Source organism: Panthera tigris, chromosome A2 (assembly GCF_018350195.1).
Source record: "Panthera tigris isolate Pti1 chromosome A2, P.tigris_Pti1_mat1.1, whole genome shotgun sequence".
Lineage (NCBI taxonomy): Eukaryota > Metazoa > Chordata > Mammalia > Carnivora > Felidae > Panthera > Panthera tigris.
Window position 1 is genome coordinate 31,571,763 of NC_056661.1, and position 21,664 is coordinate 31,593,426.

At 43.9% G+C, this 21,664-nt stretch overlaps 1 protein-coding gene across 3 annotated transcripts in view; it reads right to left on the reverse strand.

Annotated features, from left to right (window-relative positions):
• PRICKLE2 (prickle planar cell polarity protein 2) overlaps window positions 1-21,664 on the reverse strand; it is a 323,193-nt gene that overhangs the window by 72,135 nt on the left and 229,394 nt on the right. For all 3 annotated transcript variants that reach the window (XM_042979354.1, XM_042979353.1, XM_007084362.3), the window contains one exon: window positions 16,588-16,771. In XM_042979354.1, coding sequence (XP_042835288.1) covers window positions 16,588-16,771 — 184 coding nt within the window. The remainder of the gene's footprint in view (window positions 1-16,587; window positions 16,772-21,664) is intronic.

The window sequence follows — 21,664 nt, forward strand, 5'->3', positions numbered from 1 at the left end:
TATATTTAAAAAATATTTTTTAATGTTGATTTATTTTTGAGAGAGAGAGAGAGAGAGAGAGAGAGAGAGAGTGTGAGCTGGGGAGGGGCAGACAGAGAAACAGAATCCAAAGCTGGCTCCAGGCTCTGAGCTGTCAGCACAGAGCCTGACGAGGAGCTCGAACTCAGACCGTGAGATCATGACCTGAGTGCAAGTCGGACGCTCAACTGACCGAGCCATCCAGGCGCCCCTCATAGATATTTTAGAAAGCAAACCTATCAAAATGGGGAGTTTCCACGTCTGTTCTTCTCTATGTTAAGAAAAGGAAATAAGGATATAAACTAAACAGGAAATGATCTCAAAATTATTAATATTCATATGATTTTGTTTTCAAACTGTTTTACCGAGGCTTGAGCAAATACGAACTCAAGTGAGGAGGCTGAAACAGCATACTGAGATGCAGGCTATTCAAGATGGGAGAAAAAAAAAGCTAAGAAATGTTACTAAAAGTACATCACCTAAGTTCCCTGTCATAATCAGAAGGATGGAAACACCGATACTTGTTAAAAATGAATGACGTGTAAATACCGTGAGGCTGAAAGAAGCTCATGGTACTTGAACAGCGGCAAGGGGTCCAGCCAGTGTGGTTGGATGTGAGGAAGTAGTTAGCCATCACTAGAGAAATAGGAATGTAGTCTATAGTTTTCCCAGAGTGAAGGAACATGAAGGAAGCTTCTACTCAAAAGTAGAAGAAAATAGAAAAAGGGAGAGGAAAAAAGATGGCAAACACAAAACAACAAAAAAGTGGTAGTAATGATTATCTAAGTGATCACAACAAATGTAAATATATTATATCCACGGATGAAAAGATTATCAGTTTAGAAGTAAAACACAATATCCATCATGTGCTGCTTACTTAAAACCCACCCATGAGAAAAGGCTGAAATAAAGGAATGAAAAAGCATACTCTTGCTTGCTATTATTCACCCAAAGGAGGCTAGTGTGCAATGTTAATACTGTACAAACCAGAATTTAGGTGAATATAATTAGTAGTGAAAAAAGAAATTTTACGTGTGATTAACTGATCCTTGGTCACTTCAACATCATTAGTGGTACACTTGTCGATCACTTTGTAATAGCCACTGGTCCACTATTTATATTCTAGGACAGTATTATTCATGCAGCATTCATAAGCTTTTTAAAAACCATACAAATGATTTTCGTGTTAAAGTAAATCAAATGCAAAAAACACTAAAAAGAGATGTGACAAAAACAATGAAAGGAAAAATCTAGAAAAATAAACTTGCAGGCACCCAAAATACAGCCACAAAACATATAAAGCAAAAACAGAAATTCAAGAATAAACAAACCCATAAATACAATGAGGGATTTTAAGATACCTCTCTCAGGCAATAGAAGACCAAAAGGCAAAAAAATCAGGAAGGCGACAGAGAATATCACATCAATGGTGATTACTGCTCACTAACTCTATCACATTTTTTCCTAACAATTTAGAAACATTACCTTCCTTATTCTTACTTTATACTGGGAATAAAATACTTAACATCCTTATTTTCTAAATGAGACACAGAAGCTATAAGGTGCTAAGGAACTTGGTCAAGGTCACTTAGAGACCACTGTCTGAAACTGAAATTTTCTGATTCATAGCTCTTTCTGGACTTGAATGCCCCTGTTTCTATGTGCCTGCTCTACAGTCCTTAAGTATTTTCCCTGATGTTGTAGGGGGAAGACTGGTAAAGGAAATAAACTCTACTCCTCAAATTCCGGCTCCATGTGACAATGTGCAAAGTTATACGCTTTCTCTCACGTCGCGTTCTTAAACGTCAAACACAAGGTTCAGGTTCAATCGTTTCTTTTTTTTTTTTTTTTTGTAATGTTTATTTATTTTTGACAAAGAGAGTGAGCGTGAGCAGGGGAGAGGCAAAGAGCGGAGGAGACAGAATCTGAAGCAGGCTTCAGGCTCTGAGCTATCAGTGCAGCGTCTGACATTGAGCTCAAACCCACAAACCATGAGATAATGACCTGAGCTGAAGTCAGATGCTTAACCGACTGAGCCACCCAGGCACCCTGAGGTTCCATAATATCTGTGGTCTTATTTCTATAGTTCTTGTGTCTGTCCACCCTCTCTCCCGTTCTCTAGACTACCATTTCACTCCCCTATCAGACGGAGACCCCAGTTTTGTTATCTCAGATGGTTTTTTCCAGGTAAAGTGTATTCACACCAATTGGACTTCCAATCGGTAATTCTATTTAAAGCTTCTTGAGATGCCAGGTGTTAGGTGCCCTCTAAGGCAGGAATCATTGCAATCTCATTTTATAAATGAAGAAAAATGACTTCATCAAGGCAAAAAAACAAAAATCAAAAAACAAAAAAACAAAACACCTGCTCCAATGACACATACAGCCAGGGAGTGGCAGATGTGCATCAGGTCCCAAGTGTGTCTGATACCATAGAGATGGCTTTCAATCCCTATGCTTGGGAAAGACCACCCACTGATCTTATTTCACCAGAATTGTTTCCTATGAAATATTCATCATCCAGATGAATTCTTGATGATCCACACAGCAATGGAGTTCAGGAGAAGATGGATGCTTCACAACCATGAACAAACTCAAGGTCAAATTTATCTATATTGATTCGAACCTCTCCCTCAAACAGGAAGAGAGTTGCCAAGTGGGTCGCAAAATTAGTTGGTTGGTATTTCAGCTCTTATCCCTTCCCACCTCTCTGTCCAAGGCTCTGATGCTTGCCATGATTTGTTAAATGTGAAAGAGGAAGGAGAAACTAGAAAAGGGCATTGGGTATTCACAATCTTGACCATGAGAACTGGGGGAAAAAACCCTCCCTCCTTTCCCTTACCACTTACTCAATGCCAGTGAGGATGGAAACACCACCTCTTCTAACATTCTTTGGCAAGAGTCAAACAAGAGGTTTCCCAGAACCCCAGGATTGCAGGGAAATAAGAAATAAAGTAATCAATGAGCTGAGCTAGTTAATGCTCACAGTCCTTTTTAGGTTGGTGCTAGACTTTTCGGTACCTTTAGGGAAATTACAGATACCCTCCCAACTACAAATTAGAAAAAGCCCCCAATCTCTCGAGATAGAGTCCTGCCTTACAGCAAGGTGAGCTGCAAGGTGTCTTATGCTAAACAAGATGTGCTCCTCCTTTTGGGAGTCATCAGAGCCTAGGTGAATATCAGCCTCCAATCACCCCCTAGGCCGGGCACCTTTGTGCAGTGCACAAACTGTACAACTCTATGTGGCAGCCCTGATCTTCTCTCAAGCGAGAGCTTATGAATTTATGCATGCATTTCAGGAAATGCAGGTTTAGCAATTTCCTGAGTAATTAGCTTCTCTTAACAAGAGCTGATCACTGAGTTTCAATCAGTCTTTCTAGGCGCCATAGCAGTAACGACAACCACTGGTATTTACTGAGTACCAACTACATGTTAAGCACTGTCATAGAGAATTTACAGAGATGACGAAATGAGCCAGTTTGTGGAACTGAGTTTTCAGTGCCATCCATCTGGATGTTGACGAGTTTCTGTCCCAAATCTCCTTTTTATTGTGTATAATTAATACTAAGCAAATTCTTTCTGACAGTACTTGGCCAAAAGGCTCACTTAATTTCTGAGGCAACCGTGGAACTCTAGGAAGACCTCACCATTGGAATGAGAACACACTTGCCTTCCTATCTGCTAAAGAGCAAGTCCGTTTGTTCATTCATTCATTAGTTCATTTGACTGAGGTATTTGAAATATAATAAGCTGCACATATTCATAGAACATAACTTGATAAAATTTGATATACATATACACATATATTGCAACAAAGCCATCATCAGCATGATCACAAGAGAGAAAAAAAAACCCTATTATCCTTGAAAGGTTCCTCTTCCCTTTTGCCTTTCCTCCTTCCCACTCTCCCCACCTCTCCTATCCCTAAATAACCATTGATCTGCTAGTGATTTAATTTTCGAGAGTTTCATATAAATGGAATCCTCGAGTGTGTAACTTTTTGGTCTGATTTCTTTCACTGAGAATAAAGATTTTTAGATTCATTCATGTTGTTGCATGTATCAAAAGTCCATTCCTTTTTATTGCAGAATAGTATTCTACTGTACGAATACAACACAATTTATCCATTGGTCCATTAATGGACATGTGGTTTGTTTCCAATTTTTGCGTATTCAAAAGAAAGCGAAAAGCAGCCATTTTTAAAGCTCCATGCTTAAAGTATTGTCTCATTCAATCCTTACAACCATGCTATAGTTACATAATGATATCCTTGGTTTTCAGATGAATGAAAGGAAAGTTCAGGAAGGCGGATTACCTTGGTCAATGTTTGGGAGCAACACAAGCTGGGATTTGAACACAGAGTTAGTGAATGTTAGTGCTCAAACTCGGGAATACCACGAGCCAAGAAGAACGAAATGGAAGTGAAAAAAATGGAAGCCACAGGAGACCAACACAAAGCCCGAAGTCTCTGTGGATCTTCCACAAAGAGGACTGTCTGCATCTGCCTGCGAATGAGTCCACATCATACCGAGCAAAATCTCAAGACAGGAGCTGGGAAGCTCCTGGAAAACAGCCACACCGAGATCACACCTGGACCAAGGGCTTACAGGTAATGATTACTTAAGAAATAACTGTCAAATGAATAAATGGGTGAGGGTACGAGTGTATAGCTGAACGGATGGACAGGCGGAGACAGTTAGTTATCAGTGGGCTTGATGGTAGATTCATCCAACCATCCCATGAAACTACTCAAAATATCTCACGAGTCATAAGGCAGAGATCATCTTGATAGTAAATCAATTGTCACACCAGCTCAAAGGGTAGGCTACACAGTCAGCAAAAAGGGCGGGCAGCAGTGAACACAGGCAGCAAGTCCAAGTCCTGAGGCCCACTCACAATCTTGGGGATCCCAGAATGCATTTAGTATAAAGGCCATCATCTTGAAAGCTGGAAAATCCAATGGCAGCTAGCCTTTCCTGTGTTTGCAAACGAGCCTTGGTTTCCCCAGGCATCACACTGTAGACACAAGCCTTGACAGGGCCCTGCTGGTAGAACTTGGCTGCAATGCTGCTGATTTGATCCGGCAAAGGCCCTGAAGCCTGAACCCAGCTTCTAGGCCCATCTCTGACAGTTCCGTTGAAAACAAGTTCATTTACAGGCAGTTTTACTGAATACCGTGCACGGGCATATTTCCCATTGCCATGTGATGATGTCACTGCATTTATGGAGCCAAGATCAACACAGCATCGTTGATGTGACTGGTTTCCTGAGAACTGTGCAGGAGATTGCTTTTGGGCCTCCTTCTGCCTCCCTTCCCCACTCACGTCTCACACTGCACCGAAAGCACTAGGATGAGTGACGGCGAAGGTGAACACAGGAGAGGCCGCTTGGAAGAAATGTAATCCAATCCACTTGGAGAGCGGTGTGCCTTACTGCGGCCATGAAATTCCATTTTGAGCTCAGCATGTGCTGATGGAATAATGAAATGAAGATGGTTGTGCAAACGGCTGGTGAGTCTAATGATGGTGTTTGTGGGGTTTTTAAAAGGGCTATTAGACGGTGCATTCCCGTCTTATGAACCAGAACCACCCAGCGGGCCCAGAGAGATGAACAACTTTGTCATTTGTCTCTCCCTTCCCCCAGATCTACCGGCCTCTGTCCCTCTTGGTATAAATAGCTTCGCACGTTAAAAAAAGACTAAACTGTCAATAGCCTGTAGTGAATTGCAAAGCTGGGTGCTGACACTGGGGACCCAGCCCAGGGGTGAGTCACAGCTGTAAAATTCATGGCTTTGCAACAGCAGGGACCGGAGCATTTTCTGGGTCAAGAGGCCAAGCAAGGGGCTGAGGAGCAGCGCCGGTAAAAGGATTTTAAAAGCATCGTGAATTCCCCTTTAACATTAACAACCTTGTCTTCAGGCTGTGTCCAAGAGATGTCAGTCAGGGGCAAGATGCCAGAGATGGAAGGGGGTACTTTTGGGGGTTCATTCCATTACTGCCCCCAGGCAACTCTTCTGCAGTGTCTTAAAGACCCAAATAACGGTCATGGTGATGACAGTAGGTACCATTCGATGAGGACCTGCTAGGGGTCAGCATCCCCTAGGCTCTTTAAAGAGAAATTTAGGTAGTCTTCATAGCTACTTCAGACTTAGGCAAGAGTCTCTTCATTTTACAAGACAAAACAAGCGAAGTTCAGTCCACTCAAGGTCACAGAGCTAAAAACGGGCAGAGCCAAGATGTGGCTCCATGTGTTTTGAACACTGGTTTTTCCCACGACCCTCGAGCAGCCGTTCTCAAGCTTTGGCACATATCAGAAACACCTAGAGTCCAAAAAGAATGGTGGACCGACCTTCAGAGTTCTGGTTCAGTAGGTCTGGGACAGAGCCTTGGAGTCTGCATTTTTAGGAAAGTTCCCAAGCGGTACGGGACCCTTACTTTGAAAAACCACTGGACGAGGCTGACAAAACGTGGGTCATCTAAGGAACAGCTCAGCCTGAGGGGTGCCTGTGTGGTTCAGTTGGTCAAGCATCTGACTCCTGATTTCAGCTGAGGTCACGATCTTAAGGTTCGTGAGATCGAGCTCTGTGTTGGGCTCCTCCTTGCTGAGCATGGAGCCTGCTTGGGATTCTTTTTTCCTCTGCCCCTCCCTGACTTGCTCTCTCTTTCTCTCTATCCAAATAACTAGAAAACATTACAAGTAATAATTGGAGCAACAAGTCGGCTCAAATGTCATCTCCTCAACAATGCTTTCCTTGGCCACACCATCTAAAGCAGCTTCTCTAAATGAGGGACCAGGAAACGATAGCCTTTGAGTGAAATCAGGCCCACTGACTACTTCTTTTACACCAAGTTTTACTGTCATATGCCCATTCACCCACAGGTTGTCTCTGGCTGCTTTTCCACTACAGCATCAGAGTATTTGTGATAGAGATTACATATGTCCTCCAAAGCCTAAAATAATTACTGTGCGGCTCTTCGCAGAAAACGTTTGTCCTCTCTGGATCTAAACCATATCACCCCTTTTTATTGCTTCTCTAGCACACATCACTTTCTGCAAGTCGTCTGCTTTCACGCTACTGTGAACAGCATCCTCTGCTACAATGTCGGCTTCGTAAGGGGAAGGATACTGGTCTGCTCGTGGCTGTCCCTCAACGCCCGGAAAAGGCCTGGCATATAGCTGGCACTCCATAAATGCCCGCTGAATGAATATCACTGGTGAGTGTCCAGGTATGTAATACTGCACAGGAACACGGGGGCCACTGGAGGGAGTAGAGGAAATGTGGTTCTCGCCACGTGGGCTGTCGGCCAGGACCGAAGAGTGAGAAGAGCCAGAGATAAACAGAGACTGTTGATGGGGCAAAGTTAGCCTTTGAAGTTTCCTGCTTCCTGCAGGGATGGGGAAACTGGAGGTGGAGAAAAGAGAAATCCCTTAGTCACCGGAGTCAACCTGAGATTAGAAGAAACTTCCCTCCCCTAAGAATGAAAGGGCCTTGTGTGATGCATGTGGCGTGTACTTCCAACATATGCCAAGTCGGCTTCCTTGGATCTGATAGCCTGGGTGGGTCACCGGAGAAGAAAGAGGGGTGGAGGAGGAAGAGCCCAAACAAGCACTGGAGTTGCAGAGACAGCTCGTGGGAATCCTGGCTCTGCCCCTTACTACCTGTGGCAAGCGAGTGGAGTTTCTGATCCTCTCTGAGTGGCGAGGTATTCCCTGGAGACGGGAGGGACTTTGTACAAGGATCAGTACAAGACCAATGTGATGGTCTATTCAGGTAACATCTGTTTCACAGAACGAGTAATCGGCATCAGGCATTATTTTAGGCACCGAGTACCTGGGGTGAAAGAGACAATGTATGATTCCCTCCAACAGGCTCACGTGTGGAAAGGGAGGGCACGTGATAAAAGGGGTAGACATCAACCTATTGAGAGTATCTGTACGGGGGCTCTCTGTTGCCTTACCCCCACTTGCAGGCAGGAACATCAAGGTGATGGGTGTGAGGGCTCCTTCGATGTCCCAGAGGCCACCAAGGCCGTGGGGTTTTCCAGGCTTCACATTCCTGGATGCCTTGGCAAGAGCTGGACACTGCACGGGCTCCATTCATTTCTCCCCAAACCATCCACGACACCCTGCCCATAATTTTTTAAAGTTTCTTAAAAGTTTATTTATTTGAGAGAGAGAGCGCACGCGCAAGAGAACACAGGTACATAAGAGCAGGAGAGGGGCAGAAAGAGAAGGAAAGAGAGAGAATCTCAAACAGGCTCCACACTGTCAGTGCAGAGCCAGATGTGGGGCTCAATCTCACTGTTGAGATCATGACTTGAGCTGAAATCAAGAGTCAGACGCCGAATCAGTCAACTGGGGCACCCAGGTGCTCCCCTTTTTATAAAATATATATATTTTTCAGTTTATTTATTGAGAGAGAGAGAGAGAGAGCATGTGCATGTGTACACACACACAAGCATGGGGTGGGGGGTAGTGCGGCAGGGTGGGGAGAGGGAGAGAGGAAGAGAGAGAGAATCCCAAGCAGGTTCAGTGCTGTCAGCACTGAGCCTGACTCAGGGCTCGCTCTTAGGAACTGTGACCGTGACATCATGAGCCGAAATGAAGAGTCAGATCCTCAACCGACCGAGCCACCCAGGCGCACCTCCCCCCCACCCCCCCGCCCAATTCCTGATGCAAATACAAAGTTGGTACTGACTTCATTTCCATTCTGAGCTTCACAAAATGGACACTTTAACATCTTCAACAAGCCAGATCTTTGCATGGCTGGCTTCTTCAGGTCATTCCGCAACAGATCAAATACCGCTGGTCCGAGAGGCTGCCCCTGACCAATCAATCTAGATTAGCCGGTCCGCCCAACGTGCCAGTCCACGTCCATTATCACAGAAGAGCTGTATTGTCTTCATGGTATGGATTACATGAGACACAACGTGTAAAGCACCTAGCACAACAGCCGACACATGTAAACATGAGTCCACTAAACGCTTACAGCACTGTTATTAAAATGATTGTTCTTTTTGCACGTATCTGCAACATCTATTTGCTTTCTAATTTAGGTCTCCAACACCCACCCCCTTACAACTACAATCTAGCAGAAACCTTAATTATCGTGTTTATAGTTTTATCCTCAGTGCCTGGGACAGTGCCTGAAGCATAGTAGGTACACACGAGTATCTGCTGAATAAGTGAATGGATGCATGAAAAACTCTCCAGCATAGTCTCTGATTCTCTCCTTACCCCCTCAGGGGGAACACAGTCCAGGAGAGCACTGCCAAGAAGCCCACCCATCAGAGACGGGTGCGAAAGAAGCTCTAAGCGGCAAATAAAGAGAGGCCAGAGCCAGAAGTGATGCCCCCGCTGACTTGCTGATCCCCTGAGGGGCAGCACAAACGGCCTATGAGCGGCCTATGGACTCACTCCTCCTAGGCCTAGTGACGGTGATGTTGCAGATTTCAGGCACCAAGGAAGGTGGGTGGGGGAGCTCATCTCTTCAGCAGACAGCTCTGAAACCTGCTTGGGGCACGGGAGAACTCAGTCAGGTAGCCTCGTCTGAGCCCCTGTCCAAGTAGCTTTGACTCAGTGGAGCCATAACTTCATTAGAAAGATGTTGCACCTTGGGGTGCCTGGGTGGCTCAGTCAGTTGAGCGTCCGACTTCGGCTCAGGTCCTGATCTCACAGGTTTGTGTGTTCGAGCCCGGCATCGGGCTCTGTGCTGACAGCTCGGAGCCTGGAGCCTGCTTCGGATTCCATGTCTCCCTCTCTCTCTGTTCCTCCCCTGCTCTCACTCTGTCTCTCTCTCTCTCTCTCTCTCTCAAAAAGAAATAAAGATTAAAAAAAAAAAAAATGAAAAAAGGGGCACCTGGGTGTCTCAGTCGGTTAAGCGTCCGACTTCGGCTCAGGTCATGATCTCACAGCTCATGAGTTTGAGCCCCGCGTCGGGCTCTGGGCTGATAGCTCGGAGCCTGGAGCCCGCTTTGGATTCTGTGTCTCCCTCTGTCTCAATGAAAAAATGTTGAAAGAAGGAAAGATGTGCACCTTTACGACACTCACACAGCAGGCGACGTTGGGAACAGAAAGGCCTCTGTCTCGGCAGAATTCGAAATGATTTGACTGAAAGCTTTGGAGAAGGCTGAGGAGGAACGTGGGACTCCTGTTAACCGTCCTCCACCCTCACCCAACCTTCCTCTGTCCCGGACAAGCAATTGTTCCTTTCCCCCTCTTGCTGCCTGCTCAGTTCGGGGCAACAGTTATCGGTGACACGATAGCTTCACAGGAAGGGCAGTAAGGTGACAACCATTTCAGCGAGCACCTTCTGTGTGCACACGCTCCCTCATTCGGGGCCCTGGGGCCTATCCGTCTAGGAATACCAACTCCCAGGGTGGGTTGTTGGAGACTGAATCGGTCTCTGCTGCTCGGTTGTGTGGCCGGGGGCACGTTGTTAAATCTGAGCCCTGCTTTGTTCACCTCTGACACAGAGACAGGAGTGACAAGGACCCGGTAAGGCTGATTCGAGAATTAAATAGGGTAACGCAAGCAAAGTTAAAAACGGTGGTGGGCACGTAACGAGCGCTGAGGATTTTCTCCACTGTCATCATCATCATCATGAGAAAACCAACACTCTTGGAAAGTGAGTACCTTTCTCGGTTAGAAAGGTACGGAGGAGGGGTCAGATGTGCCCGACTGCAGAGGTGACGTTCTTCCCGCTGGACCATGCAGCTTCTTCCTCCTCGCCCTGTGGCTCCCAAAGGGCTCCCCATATTTGGACTGAGATGCAAATGATTCCCTGCCAGACCCTAGGCTCCTGCTACCATGCTCCAGGCCCGGGTCTTAGAGTCAGCAGCTTTCATGCACGTGTGGGCTAAAGCACACCAGTCTCCCGTCCCCTGTAAGCTAAGAAAACCCTGAAGCCACTGAAATGGTTAGGGGAATCTGCTTAGAACACATACCTTTAAGAGAAACACAAGGAGCAGGAAAACCTGATACAGAATAATCCTTCATGTTAGAAAAAAAAACAAAACATTTTGATGACTCCTGTCTTTTCCGTGTGATGCAATCCTGAACGTTTCTGCTTCTGCCGAGCATCTGGGTCATCTGCCTGTCTCTTAACAAGTATCTGCTGGTTGGCTGCCACGGGTCAGGCACTGTGCTAGGCGCTGGGGGATTCGTGAAGAACGAACCAGACAAGACCCCTGCCCTCTCGGGTCTTAGAGCAGAGTGAAGGAGGCCAACACCAAGCAGATAATCACACAGGTATTTAATTACATTTGAAAACGTGCTAATAAGGGAAGTTGCAGGGACTGCTACGCAGCATGTAACTGGGGACCCAATCTCACAGTGGGTGTAGGCGGTGGTCAGAGACGCGCCTTCAGGAAACGCATTTAATCTGATACCTGATGGATGAGCAACAGTCACTAAATGAAAAGCCAAACAAAGACTTTTATGTACCTCCAAGAGAGATACTGCACACTTTCACGGGGCTCGAAACCAACTAGTTCACCCCCTCCTGTAGGCAAGGCAGCACTGGATGATCTGACTTGCCACATGGGGCAGAATTATGAAAGCCGAACGCTGGACACTGACTCCTGGTATCTGCCTCCTTCCTGTGGTCATGTGATGCGCGAGTTGAGACTTCTGGACGAATGACCCAACCACTGCTCTTTAGGCGCAAAGACACAGTTTAAGGCCAAGGGAATATTACTAACGTTTGGAAGCCAAGGATTGGGGACGTTCATATTTGAGAATTGTCTACCGTCTACAGATGCTGGAATATCCAAAACATCGATAAAGAGGAATCAGGCTTGCATGGAGCACTGAGCAGAACGAACAGAAAAAACACATCCACACGTGCCCGGCGAAGACTGTGTACCCAGAGGACTTACCAGTTATAACCTTTCTGGAGGACAGTTTCCCACAACAAGTCAAAAGCCTTAAAAAGGCTTATGTGTGACCACTCCACCTCTCAGAATTGTTCTTCAGGAGAGGAAGAGGCAAATGCACAGGGTCGACGGCTGCCCCCACCTTATTTAATGCAGCGGAGAGCTGCCAACAAGGCACCCTTCAAAAAGAAACCGTCAGCTTAGGGCGCTCAACAGTGGCACTCTTGGCACTCCGACTTGCTTTGTCTTTGTAGAAACATCTGGCGATTTTCCGGATGCTCAGCGTCCCAAGCTGCTACCCATTTTAATGCTAGTGGAATTATTTTGACCGTTAAGTACCCCCTTCTAAACATCCATTTCCAAATGCTCCCCCTAGTGGTGGGTGGTACCACTAGGTTTCCACGCTGGAAACTCCCAGGGAGGACCAAACAACTCTTCCAAAGGATAACCTGGATCTAAATGTACGGATCCCGAAAAATGTTCACAGGAGATGAAGTGAAACGAAAGTCAGGGTAAATGGACGGCATCATCACATTTTTTTTGTCCGAAACAAAAGAGAAAGTACTCCTTTTACAAAGATACTTGCTGCACGCCTATTATAAAGGTTGCAAAACAGTACTCCTTACTGGTGGAATTACGGGTGATTTTGACCCACTTCCTTAGGTATCTCATATTTTCTTTTCTTTCTTTCTTTTTTTTTTTTTCAATGAGCCAGTTTTCCCTATATCAAAGGAGAACTCGATTTCTGTTTTGGAGAATAAAAGGTGGCCCATGTGCCGCTCCCTGGTCCTCACCCCACTCCAATCCTTGTTTTGACTCACTGAGGATAGCAGGGTCTGTTTGTTTGGAAAGCACGGCCTCTGCTCAAGCAGCAAGGGTTCCCCCCTTTTTCACTCTGCTAAATACCTGACCCTGTTAGGAGGGAGCAGCTATGCCACTGGAACTAGAACATGGTAGCACTCAAGGAACTGCTGATCTGGGTCAGCCTTTTATGCCTCGACTGAGCCAAAATTTTGCCGACTGACCCTTTAGGTTTTAAGGTCACTTTCATCCAGTGTTTCTCAACCCCACTTGAGTGAACCCCCAGGGTCACTGGGCACTGCCTGGAGGCAGCTTTGGTCATCCCAAGGTCTTAGGGAGTGGGTGGCTTGTGCTACTGGGATCTAGTGGGGAGAGGCCAAGGAAGCTGTGAGCAATCCTACACTGAAAGGGGCAGTCCCAACAGCAAAAAATTACCCAGCCCCAAATTCCAATAGGGCTCCAGTAGAGAACCCCTGCTCACCATCTGCAGTTCCAACGGCATCCTAAATATTTTTCCAAATTCCTCCTGAAGTATCACCCACTATAAATTTATCACCCCGACAGCTCTAGGAGACGGGGCACATGTTAGTGAGCGTGAAGACAAACTGGAAACGAGCACAGATGGTCAATCAGGGCAGGTTAGGTCGCGGAGGGCTCTCCGGATGACAGGACACACCTTGTTTGAAGCGAACGGCGGGAGAGGGGTGTGAGCGGCCCCAGTGACTAAAAATCCTTAAAAGTCACAACATGAACGCCCTTCCTTTCTGGCATCATGGGTCATATGTACCGTTTCTCACACTACTTCAAGAAGGTTGGGTTTTGTAGCTAGGAGGTTTTTCTTAAGATTTAAAAAAAATGTGTGATTTATTTTTGAGAGACAGAGTGAGAGAGTGGGCGGGGGGGGGAGGGGTAGAGGGGGAGGGAGAGAGAGAATCTCAAGCAGGCTCCACACTCGGCGCAGAGCCCGATGTGGGGCTTGACCCCACAATCCTGGGATCACGACCTGAGCTGAAATCAAGAGTTGGACACTCAAGCTGACTGAGCCACCCAGGCGCTCCTCGGCGAGGAGATTTTTATGAAATTAAATGCCCATATTCAAAAACACCTCTCTAAATGGGAGGTGACTGCCATGTGCATTATATATAGTTGAAGGCATTTCTCAGAAGCAATAGAATAATAAAGAGTATCACCTGAAGGTATACTACCAACCCCGTGATCAGGGAGTAAAATGAAAGGTTCTCACAGAAATGAAAGCACATTACTCTTAACCCTAACTAGTCTTTAGCATTTTGCCTGCAGCACAGAGCATTTAATGTTCACTGTAATTTCTCTTGGTAAAAAAAGGAGTTTTCTCAAATCAGAGACGACTAACATGATATTAAACATCAGCATTTTCAGTGAAAGGCATTCAGGGTCCCAAATTGTTTTAATCTTAGAACGTTCTTAGAACATGAGAGCTTTTTAAAAAAAAACCTTTAAATGTATAAAAAGTTCCATAATAGATATTAAAATATCTCATAATTTTATCTTCATTTTTATTTTCATTTTTTTGGGAGGGGGAGGCAGATGGAGAAGGAGAGAGAATCCCAAGTGGGCTCCATGCTGTCAGCATAGAGCCTGACACGGGGCTTGATCCTACAACCGTGAGATCATGATGTGAGCCAAACTCAAGAGTCCTGTGCTTAACCAACTGAGCCCCCACACGCCTGAATGATATCATACTTTTAAAATTTGATTCCATTTCTTTTGTCCAACATGATCCCTTCAAACACCTTTAAATATAGACTCGTATTTTATTAGGCAAATATACAGTCCATCAAAGAGTCTGAAGAGATAATCTCTCACTCTCTGGAGAACAAATGCCCTTCCTAACTCTCTGTGTCACATAGGTTTGACTAAGTTCAGGGAATAGAGGAGACCATCCAAGGAACAGGAGAGTTATATAAGAGATGGGAATACCCTGTCACTGGACATAATTCAACCCATTTGTTGAAGAGCATTAATTGTTTTCTTGCAAAACAAATCAAAGAAAGTGGTTCTTTGTTTCCCTATAACGTTCCTTTTGGATGAGACAAGCGGCCTCCAAAAATACTGTAAGCACTCGCTTCAGAATTGGTGAATTGAACCAAGACTCCAGTTTCCACAACTGCCTGTTTTCTTGGTCCTACAGACAATTTTCTCCACATCTGAAAATCATAGAATGATGTTTCACGGTCTTAGAGAAGAGTCTACCTAAGCAGGGAACCCAAAATAGCTTAACTTCAGATTTTCAGGGCCCAATGTCGCAGAAAGCAATGTGAACAAAAGAGAGATGGGTCTCTTAGAAGTTGCTGGAAATGAGGTTAGCAAGAAAATGAAACAAGCTCACAGATGTATCTAGGTGTGAAAATTCACTGCTCAAACACTGGCAGCAGAGCGATGATGTCAAAGATTCTCAGTCACCCACCACCTCATTTGACTTTTCAGACAAACTCAATCAAACACTCTCATTTTTCTGAAGCCTACTCTTTAATAACACAATCTGCACTGAAGCAGAAGAAAATAAAGATAGAACCTTAGCCTGTAAGCTGAGAGACAATGGTTTTATTTCTTCCTGCTAATATCTCAGCACAGAACTCCCTTAAGTTCTCATGGAGATCATTTTCTGTGAATGTTGCTGTTCTAAAACATTTTCTTCCTAGTAAGAATTAGGACAGAGATCACAAAAATGAAGTGCCTGTAGGGCTTGGGAAGGTAACATCAAAGGCTGAAATGGACTGGGCGATCCGGAGAGATCCAACTGTCTAAGAAGAATGGCCAGCATCCAGCTCAGGCTTGGCCGGCACCAATCCTTGCAGGGATGAGATGCCAGATCCTCAATTCTTTAAGATACAACTATGAACTTTTACATTAAAACTCCTCATTTTTAAGGATTAGTCACTAATGCAAAATTTTAAAGAATACTTTGCTAACTGAGCCAATCCTGCCAGTGTGCTTGACTTCGGGTGCCAATTTGTGACCTCATATATTAGAAGACAATGAGAAATGGCTCATCAAAGAGATGTTATCCGTGTCTAACTCGGGAGTCACCTGGGAATTCTTGGGTCTTTCTTAATCATAAAGAACTTTTTCCAGAAGCGTTATCGCGCAGAGATTTCCTGACTTCACATTTTAGGGGTATTTTAAGCTTGAAAACATTCTGTCAGACATAGAGAAGATCACTAGAGGATGAATTTTCTGTGTCAGAGGGAAAAAGAGGGGTGCACAGCTCAGAGCTCATCAAAGTATCCAGCTAAAAAGAGGGGACTTCTAAGCCAACATGAGTCTGTGGAAGAGAAAACGCCAACTATAGAAATACAAAGCAGAGGCTGTACATCACTGAGAAAAACACAGTGAAACAGAGAGAAACAGAGTTCATCTAATCAAGCCAATAATATTTACAGCCTGTAGGAAGTGCCAAATATTTCAGGAAATGCCAATGTCTTTCTTTGCAAAGCAAGGCCAAACTTAGTATTTAAACACAGCATATATCACTGGGAAGAATAAAGCAAATCCCTATTTCCTCCCTCTCCTTTAACAAAGAATCTTAGAGATTCATGGCCGATGTAGAAATCCCTTCCACCCTTCAAAAATCAAGTTTCCTTCTCTAACGTTTTAAAGCCACTGTTCCTGAGAAGTTTCTAGTCAGTCTTCTGTTGACAGTTAACAATGGCAATCCAGAATGAATTAACAGTGGCCCACGCAGGACTCAGTTCCCACCGGGGCCCCCGAAGCCGTTCAACCCATGGAGCCCCAACCACTTCTCTGAATCAGCAAAGTTAACTCTTCCCTCTGAACTGGAATGAGGAAGGACGGGCGGCCCAAACCACAACTGCCCCCCCCACCCCCGCCCCTGCCCAATCAAGAATGGTACCTGTTCAGGCTTCAGCCCTGGTGGGATCCAGGCGTACTCCTCCAAGGCGCAGCCTGAGTCGTCATCTGAGGTCGAGTTCCTCTGGAAGTCAAACATGAGTTTGCTGACAGTCTTCTCCATCTCTAGGGGCATCACTGTCACCATGTGCTCCTCCTGAGGGCACTTGCAGTGCAAGCAGATCTTCCTGTAAGCAGCAAAGGCGGTAGGTGAGAAGGAAGGCAAAAGAAACCATTTTCAACTGGCTGCTAGTCACCAGCCCTTGGATCCCAAACCATAAACACATTCCTTGGCAACTGGCTCTTGGCAAGAGCCTCTAAAGCAGCGTTCCACAGCACGCCTGTCTTTGGAAAAGGTGTGGCAGTACACATGCGGAAACGTCATGGAAGGTCAGAGGCCGCCAGGTAAGCAGGATGACAATGTTCAAACTTGGACTTCAACCTTTCTTCTAAATCAATATCCCAAAAGCCATGCCAAAGTATCTTTTACTAGACAGAGCACTGGACATGGATGGCGGCAAATTTGCTTGGCTGTAGTAGTAATTAAGTAGACGTAATATATGCTGACCAGAAAGATTACCTGTGGATGTAACAAATATTGACAACACACCATTTTTATAAAAGCTTCCTAGAAGCTTGGAAAATGGAAGCGGTTATAGAAAGAACTGCAGGTGAGATTTTTTTTGATGAAAAAGAGCGAAAATACGTTTTTCCCACAAAATAAATCTGGCCCCAAGATCTCATGGGAAAGACATTGTCACCTGTACTAAATATCCCCATGGGTTTGAAATTCTCATCAGAAACCCAAATCTCTATGGTTTTTTTAATATGCAGTACAAGAGGATCATGCATGTGAGTTATGTCAAAAGGTAGCAGCCGAAGATAAAAATCTGGCCCCAAAGTTGAAGATTTCTCTTTTAAGGTTACCCTCTGTTCTTTTCCATGCTTACAAAAATGATGAAGCAGTAAAAAGGTTGATATCAGCAACACAAAAGCATTTCTAGCTTCCAATGATAAAAAAGAGGGGAAAAAAATGGGAGGAATAAAATTTTAAGAAAATAAGCCGTTCTATGTGGTACTCAGATCTTTACGATTAGTTTCGGTAACATCATATCCGGGCAATGAGAGAGCCCAGAATCCTAATGCCCACGTGTGCCTAATTTTTTTGACAATAGCTTTCTTCAGATCTAATTCCCCTACCATGAAGTTCACCATTTTAAAGTGTACAAATCACTGGCTTTTAGTATATTCATAGCTTTGTGAAACCATCACCACGATTTAATGTTAGATCATTTTCATTATCCCCAAAGAAACCCAGGGCACATGAGTAGTGACTTTCCACATTCCCTTCCCTCCTGTCCCTGACAACCAGTAATCTATTTTCTATCTCCAGGGCTTTGCCTATCCTGGAGATCCCACACAAATGGAATCATGCAATACGTAGTCTTTTGAAACTGGCTTCTTTCACACAGCATGAGATGTTCAAGGTGAATCCATGTTGTAGCATGTACCAGTCTTTCCTTCCCTTTTATTGTATTATAATATTCCATAGTGTGGATATGTTACACTCTGTTTATTCATTCATCAGTTGGACATTCTGGCTGTTTCCACTTTTTTACTTTCGTGAATAACACTGCTCTAAATGTTTATATGCAAGTATTTTTGTGTGAACATATGTTTTCAATTCTCTTGGGTATATATCCAGCAGAATTACTAGGTGATATGGTAACTTTACGTGTAACATTTTGAGGAACTGTCAAACTGTTCTTTGAAAATATCAGTGCCATCGTCCATTCCCACCAAGAACGAATGAGCGCTTTATTTTCTCCACATCCTTGCCACACACGCTATTATCTTTCTGTTGGTGCCATCCCAGTGGGTGTGGAGTGGCATCTTATTGTGGTTTTGGTTTGTATTTTCTTAATAGCTAATGATATTGAGCATCTTTTTACGCGCTTATTATAAATCTACTTTGGAGAACGTTCAAACTTTTAGCCCATTTTAAAAACGGTTATTTTCTGTTTATTGCTGAATTATAAGCATTTTTTAGATATATTTATGAATACAAATCCTTTAGCAGAAATAGGATTTGGAGAAATATTCTCGTACTCTGTGGGTGGTCTTCACTTTCGTGATGATGCCCACTGATGCACACATTTCTTATTATGAGGAACTCCCATTTATTTCTTTTTCTGCTGTTGTGCTTTTGGTATCATACCTAAGAAACCACTGTGTGACTCAAAGTTGTAAGGATTTACTCCTATATTTTCATCAAGGAGTTTTATGGCTTTGGCTCTTGTATTTGGGTCTATGAGCCATTATGAGTTAATTTTCATGCATGGCGTGAGGTAGGAGTCCAACTTCATAGTTGTGTGGATATTCAACTGTCCCAGCACCATTTGATAAAAAGTCCATTCTTTCTCCAATGGACTGTCTGGTCAAAAAGCAAGTGATCATAAATATAAGGGTTTATTTCTGGACTTTCAATTCTATTCCACTGACCTATGTACTTTATGTCAGCATTACTCTGTCTCGATTGCTGTAGTTTTGCAGGTTTTGAAATTGTGAATATAATCCGCCAACTTTGTCCTTCTTTCAAAACACTGTGTTGGCTCTCCTGGGTCCCTGACATTTGCATCATGAAATATGAATTTTAGGATTATCCCGCCATTTTGTGCAAAAAAAAATCCAGCTGGGATTTCAATAGAGATTGCAATGAGTCTAGAGATCAACTTGGAGAATACTGTTATCTTGACAATATGAGATCTAACCCATGAACAAAATATGTCTTTCTATTTATTCCAGCCTATTTTAATTTTTTTCAATGCTATTTTTTGCTTTTTAGTTACAAGTCCTGCACATTTTTTGTAAAGCTTATCCTTAAGTATTTTATTCTGTTTGGTGCTATTGTAAATGGAACTGTTTGCTTACTTTCATTTTCAGATTGTTAGTAGATAGAAACACCAATGGTACTTGTCAATTCATCTTGCACCATACAATCTTGTTGAACTCATTTTTTTTTTAACATTTTTTTTTTAACGTTTACTTACTTTTGAGACAGAGAGAGACAGAGCTTGAACGGGGGAGGGTCAGAGAGAGAGGGAGACACAGAATCTGAAACAGGCTCCGGGCTCTGAGCTGTCAGCACAGAGCCCGATGCGGGGCTCAAACTCACAGACCGCAAGATCATGACCTGAGCCCAAGTCGGGCGCTTAACCGACTGAGCCACCCAGGCACCCCTCATTTTTTGTAGTTTTAAGAGCATGGTGTGTGTGTACGTGTGTGTATTTTCTTAGATTTCCTACATATGAGATCATGTCATCTGCAAAGAGAGATAGTTTTATTCTTTCTTTTCCAATCTGATACCTTTTATATCTTTGTCTTGCCTTACTGCTTGGCTAGAACCTCCAGTACAATGGTCCACAGAAGTGGCAAGGGCAGACATCTTTGTCTTGATCTAAAGGAAAAGCATCCCATCTTTCACCATCAGGTAGTAGTGAGCTGTGGGTTTTTTGCAGATGCCGCTTCTCAAGTTGAAGAAGACTCATTCTACACCAGTTTTTTAGGTGCTTTTTTTTTTTAATCACAAAAGGGGGTTGGGTTTTGTCAACTGCTTTTTTCCATCTATTAAGATGATCGGTTGGTTTTTGTCCTTACTCTATTAACGTCTTTTGCCTGAATTTTGACACCAAAGTGTACTCAAGAAACAAAATCAGTTTAGTTCAGCCAAGTCAGGCTTGTCAGATTCTCCCACCTCCTGCTCTTCATCCGACTGAAAATATACACAGACAGAATGTACACTTGGATCTGGTTTGCATCTCGAAACTCAAAGAGGTTCCTTCCAAACCCTGGCTGCTGCTTTTAAAAATAGTCAGAGCCCATTTTAAGTAACTCTTTAATTAACCGGCTACTGTAAAGAAGTCAAGGGTGTCAGGAAGTGGTCAGGGATTTTTCCCTCCAAATATTTCTATACCAGTTAATGACTTAAAGAAAAAAAAAAATCAGTGGGCTTAAGCAAATTTAGGAAGCTCTTTGGTGACTAACAGTTTATACTAGAAGGCCATACTTTAAAAACAAGATGTAGAGGAATTTTTATCAAATTCAGTCTCCAGAATATTCATCAGAGCAAGTCATGTATCCAGTGGTGCAAGGAAGAGCACAATGTTTAATGTCTGATGGACATAATCCAAAGAACGCAAGCCCCAGGAGAAGAAAAAAGACAAGAAGAAAACAAAACACGGAATTACAGAACCAGATCCAGAATGAATCTCACGGAGTAGAACGATCAACAGAACAGAGTGAGGGCAGAGGGCTAAAGGTCTATTTAGTCAACAACTATCCAAGCCCCTATCATGTACGATGCTAAGCGCTATGGGAAAGGTGAAGCAGCATGAAGGTGATCAGAATTAGGGAAGGTGCATACATGTGCAGAATGCACAGCATTTGCCTAACTTATACCTTACACCCAGAAATCCAGATTAACACGCCATTCCTCCAACAAAGAAATTATCATCCCCACTTTCTAGAGAAGAAAACAAAGGCCCAGAGAGATCAAGCAATATGTTCAAAGTAAACTCTAAATGGTGAGCAGAACAGAGACTCAGAGTAGGATCTATGTGACCCCTGAACCCAAACAATTAACTATAGAAGCCATGCCTGATCCCAACCACAAGTACCTTTGTGCCCTCGAATAACAAACACATTCAGAAAAAGCAAAATCAAAGAGGAAGGAAAACAAAAATGGTAAACAGAAACCATGAGGATCTCATGTATTTTCCCTGCTAGCTGCCTCCCTTCTACTTCTCATTTATAATTAACAGGCACTCCTGTGGCAAGGCATTTTTATTTGCAAAGAATTTTCCGTCTTTGAGGGATGCCATGACAGCCTTTGGAAAGACTAATTGAATAACCCCTGTTTACAAATAGGGAATCCAAGGCTCAGATGCTCAGACAGGAGCGGAGGGTCAGAGATAGGCCACGAGGATTTCTCTTGATCCTCAGGTCTCTCTCTCCCTCTTGGCAAAATGTACACAGCAACACCCAACAGCTCTCTCTTTCGACACACTGATTAAAGCTTTTCA